Consider the following 4,540-nt stretch of genomic DNA (forward strand, 5'->3'; position numbering starts at 1 on the left):
GAACAGTATCGCAAAAAATTTTGTAAAGCGATGTAAAATGGTTTTGTTTCGTCTATCGAGAGTTTTGTCTACCGAGGATCTCGCGCTTACCAACGTTATTTTTCTTTCTTTTTCTCATTTAAATAGAGCCTTTTCTCTTTTAATTTTTTTTAAACGTTTTTACCAAAAAATATTTGCGAAAGACATTGCAAAAAGAATGATTCTGGACGGAAGAAATTTCTTCTTTTGATCGCACGAAATCAGATTTCTAATCCTAGTAATCTCGAATTCTAAAATAGAAAAAGCGGAACGCCGAATATAGGAAAAATTATCAAAGATATATGTTTAAGTCCTACGAATTTTAAATTAATTATTTTGAAGTCTCCCGAATCCTTTTTTCTTGTGCATTATCTATCGCAGGGATCATTTAAAAATGTATGTCACATTGTATACTCGACTACACGAATTTTTGAATCGAGCGGCCCGACGATTGTAATCCTTAATTCTATCATAGATCTTTCTATGAATTTTATACATACACACACGCACGCGCGCGCGAGAGTATGTATGTGTGTATATATTTATTATATGAGCAATTGCGTGTCCATGCCGTAAAAACAAGTGAAGATACATTTATATGATAAAAAAATACAAAAGAGAAAATCTTTATATCTCACTCGTGCGAATAATGAAACTGGACTCTTAGCTCGCAGTTCTTTTCTTCTGCGGCATGAACGTGATTTTTTAATGAAAATTTGAGAAGCGAAAGAGAGAGAGAGAGAGAGAGAGAGAGAGAGAGAAAATGAAAGAATGACAAGACGTTGTACAACATGGAATATCAAGCCTGAGACTGTATAATAATTATAAATAAATGTACACACGTTAAGACCAAAGGACAGATGTCGCAATATACATTTCCTTCTGATAATATTGTTTAACAATACTTTATCCATTTTTTGATATTCTGATAAGATGTCTACAATTACTCTTTTATAATATTTTGTTTCCTCATAATCGCTTCTCATAATTCTTTTCCTGTAGAATTTAAATGTAAATCTTGATTTATTAACGAGAAATCTTTAATAAAAATAAGTCCTAGCTAACTGAATCAACGTTTTATTAAAAACAATGATCAATCTTACAAATGCTCCGAGATGGTACTAATACATTCTAATATACAGATTTGTAGTGATACAGAGATATATGTATAAATATATATTTTATAGAGCAATCGTAATACAGTAATGTATTTGTCGTGTAAAATAAAAAAAATAGCATCGAACAGCAAGAATTTCATTAAATTCTCATCTTAATTTGTCAAAAATAGAGTAGAGTTTATATTGAGTTTCGGGTAACCGTCTTGTGGTGAAATTTGCAAGGAACAACTGCGGCAATACAATGCAGTAACAAAAATTATATTATTGGATACAATTACTAAGCATTTTGTGCTTCAGATTCAATGACAGAAATTTAATGCGACTTTAAAGTAACGAAAACGGGATGAGCAATTGCCAACGAAATCTGATTGATAAATTATAGATACGTTAAAGTTTATATATACAATTCAATTCTAATTACGTTAAAATTTCAACTAAGGGGAGAGATTCGCGGACTTGTTATTCAGTGAAACTCTTTGGCTCGTACGCAGTCTTTCCGAGGAAAACTTTCATTTAGAATCGTTTTATAAAAAACATTCTGCTTTTGAACATGCTGATTCTGAATAAGCGATTTTGGTAAAAGTACCGATTAGGGGCCCCTCTCCCAATGATCTTGACCTTGACATATGTTGTCAACTTGAGTAACCTCCAACAGGTTTTAGCCGTCACTCGTCCTTCGTTAAAAAGTTATGGTAAAATTTCGGAATTACTACAGCATCTACAATTTTAATGCAAATACATTTTTTCCATGTATTTTTGGCTCCTGAAAATGAATCTGACAATAAAATTTGGTGGTCAATCATACTTTGGCCGTCATTTTGAAAAAACTGCTAAAAAAAATCGGTTCTTTTCGCTCTTTTAACGCATATCTCAGAAAATATTGATTTCACAAAAAAAGTTTCAAACAAAAAATAAAGCCCTTTAAACTCTCTACAAAAAAGGTTCTATGCATAATGTTCGTAAATTTAACGGTTTCCGACTTTCTATGCGAAGCGAGGACGGGTGCACTTCCGACAGGGTGAACTCTTCGCTGTAGCAATTCCGAAGTTTTACCCAACAATCTTTTAGAGCGGTTATTTTACTGTCTACTTAAACCTAACTAACCTAGCCCAATCCATTTAGTGGTATGAGATAGCTCTCGTTTCGCGTAGAAAGTCGAAACCCACGTGCAACAGTACAATGGAAGTGTTTTCGCATAGAAAGTCACATGCCTGTACTGTTGCACGTGGGTTTCGACTTTCTATGCGAAGCAAGAGCTACCTCACACCACTAAATAGGTTGGGTTAGGTTATTTTTAACAGTAGTAGTCCCCCCGCAGGGGGGGGCGGAATTCTACTGTATCTACACATACGACTTCTATAATTGTAATGTTGCACACACACACACATACACACGGAGAGAGGGGGGTGCAAGGGGGCGGACCTACGGCCCGCCCCCGCCCTGTCGATAGAGGTCTGCCCCAACAGTACAATCATGAAAGTCGTGTCTCTTGGCAAGGGGGGGAGGGGAATGAAAGTTACCTCGCGTGGAAAGTTTAACGTTCCTGAACAAGGAAAGGTGTAGAATAGTACTTAACATCATACATGTATTATATATATCATATGTTGATTTTAAATCTATGATTGTTAACTTTTTAACGAAGGACGAGCGACGGTTAAAACCTGTTGGAGGTTACTCAGGGTCATGTCCTTGACAACATAGGTCAAGGTCATTGGGGAAGGGTCCCCTAAACGGTTCTTTTACCGCGATTTTTTTTCGTAATATATAAACAGAAAATTTAATTCTAATTTGTCTATAAACATAGTTTTTATTAATCAATAATTACTTAATGGCACAGTCGATGTAGTAATTATAATGTTATTTCTTGATGTGATTTTTCTCTTTAAATAATTTCTGTTTAATATCATTGAGATAACGTGCAATATCATAAAATCAAATAACATTGCGTCAGTAATTGTGATTGTGCATCAGAAGGAACTATTTTCAAAAATAATCAACAAGATATGCTAAATTGTGATACATAATAACACAAAAAATCCTTTTTGATATATCGATCATTTGCAGCAAGTTTTCTCGGAAAAGAATTCGTGTAAAAATGTGTATTTGCTGCATCATTTCTCGTTTGCTCACACGACTAGAATATCTCTTCTTATGTGATAAACTACGTGTATATTTAATTTTTTTATTGTTCTTAGAAAAAAGTTACTATTCGATTCACGAAGCACATATGTCTCGCTCGAATGCAATGCTGTCTTTCACGAAAACTAGTTTATTCGTAATCTATATCTGTACCAAGTACTGAATTCTACGTGATTGAAGCACGCGGTCTTGCATGCGCGTCTACGAATCGAGGACATGATCCTTTAAACATACGAATTGTTTGCACTTCAACAGAGGAACATGCCACGAAATTTGTTCGAAATTGTAGGATTGCCTAATACAACATAGATATAAATCGCAAACTCTCACTCTAGATGTGGAGGTATAATAGCCAACATATACCGCATGCTGACTTCACAATAACATTGTCAACTATGATAAATTGTTGCGCAGACATATTTTCATGATCGACGAATTTATTTCTTCAAGATGACTGTTGATTTTGTTTGTTTTATAAATTACGACTAATAAAACATTTAGCAGAGTCTTCGCAGACGACGCTGGTGCGACGACTGCATTTGTTTTAAGGAGAACATACTCATAGATAATCCAAAGGTCGCAAGAAAGATTGCGGACGTCGCTGTGCCACGATCGAAACTCTTGGCTTTGTAGAAAGCTGGGCTGGCTCCCTGGAAAAATTATCATAAGACAAATTTTATTAAAATAAAACATCTTTTAAAATTAATTCTATATTTATACAGAAAAATATGTATAATAAAAAGTATAATTTTATATTTAGTTAATACGTCTGTTGGTTATAATACAATTACCTATAATTTATATATATTTTTGTTATAATTTCAACCCATAACGGGAACACATACTTTTTATGACGCTAAAAGAGTATGAGTCTTTGTGAACTATTAAAATTATTTTAATTTATTTTCTTTAAGAATTTTTGAAGAATTGTTAAATATAACTAGGCGTTAACCATTTTTTCATAATATTATATTTAAATTATTATATTATAACAATAAGGATAAAGTAAAGGGCAATACGAGAGTCGTTAATAAATAGCAATTAAAAGAACTTGGTAATTATGCACTATAGGGGAGCCAGCTCCGATGACCTTGACCTTGACATATGTTGTCAAGGTCATGATTCTGAGCAACTTTGCCTTAACAACTAGGTGGCGGACTCTTATAGTTTTTGAGATATTAAGCGTTATTTTTAACAGTAGTGAAACCTACTGGGTAAATGTTTCGCTTTACACAGTCAACCTCAAATGACTTCCGAGTGACCTT

General features: G+C 33.8%; 1 protein-coding gene across 1 annotated transcript in view; it reads right to left on the reverse strand.

Moving 5' to 3' along the window:
* Positions 1-3,042: 3,042 nt before the first annotated feature.
* The window catches only part of LOC108774939 (uncharacterized), a 12,659-nt gene continuing 11,161 nt past the window's right edge, over positions 3,043-4,540 (reverse strand). The window contains exon 3 of the mRNA XM_018541189.1: positions 3,043-3,925. Within this exon, the coding sequence (XP_018396691.1) occupies positions 3,773-3,925 (153 nt within the window). The 3' untranslated portion in view covers positions 3,043-3,772. The remainder of the gene's footprint in view (positions 3,926-4,540) is intronic.

This window comes from Cyphomyrmex costatus, unplaced genomic scaffold, assembly GCF_001594065.2.
Source record: "Cyphomyrmex costatus isolate MS0001 unplaced genomic scaffold, Ccosl1.0 scaffold279, whole genome shotgun sequence".
Classification (NCBI taxonomy): domain Eukaryota; kingdom Metazoa; phylum Arthropoda; class Insecta; order Hymenoptera; family Formicidae; genus Cyphomyrmex; species Cyphomyrmex costatus.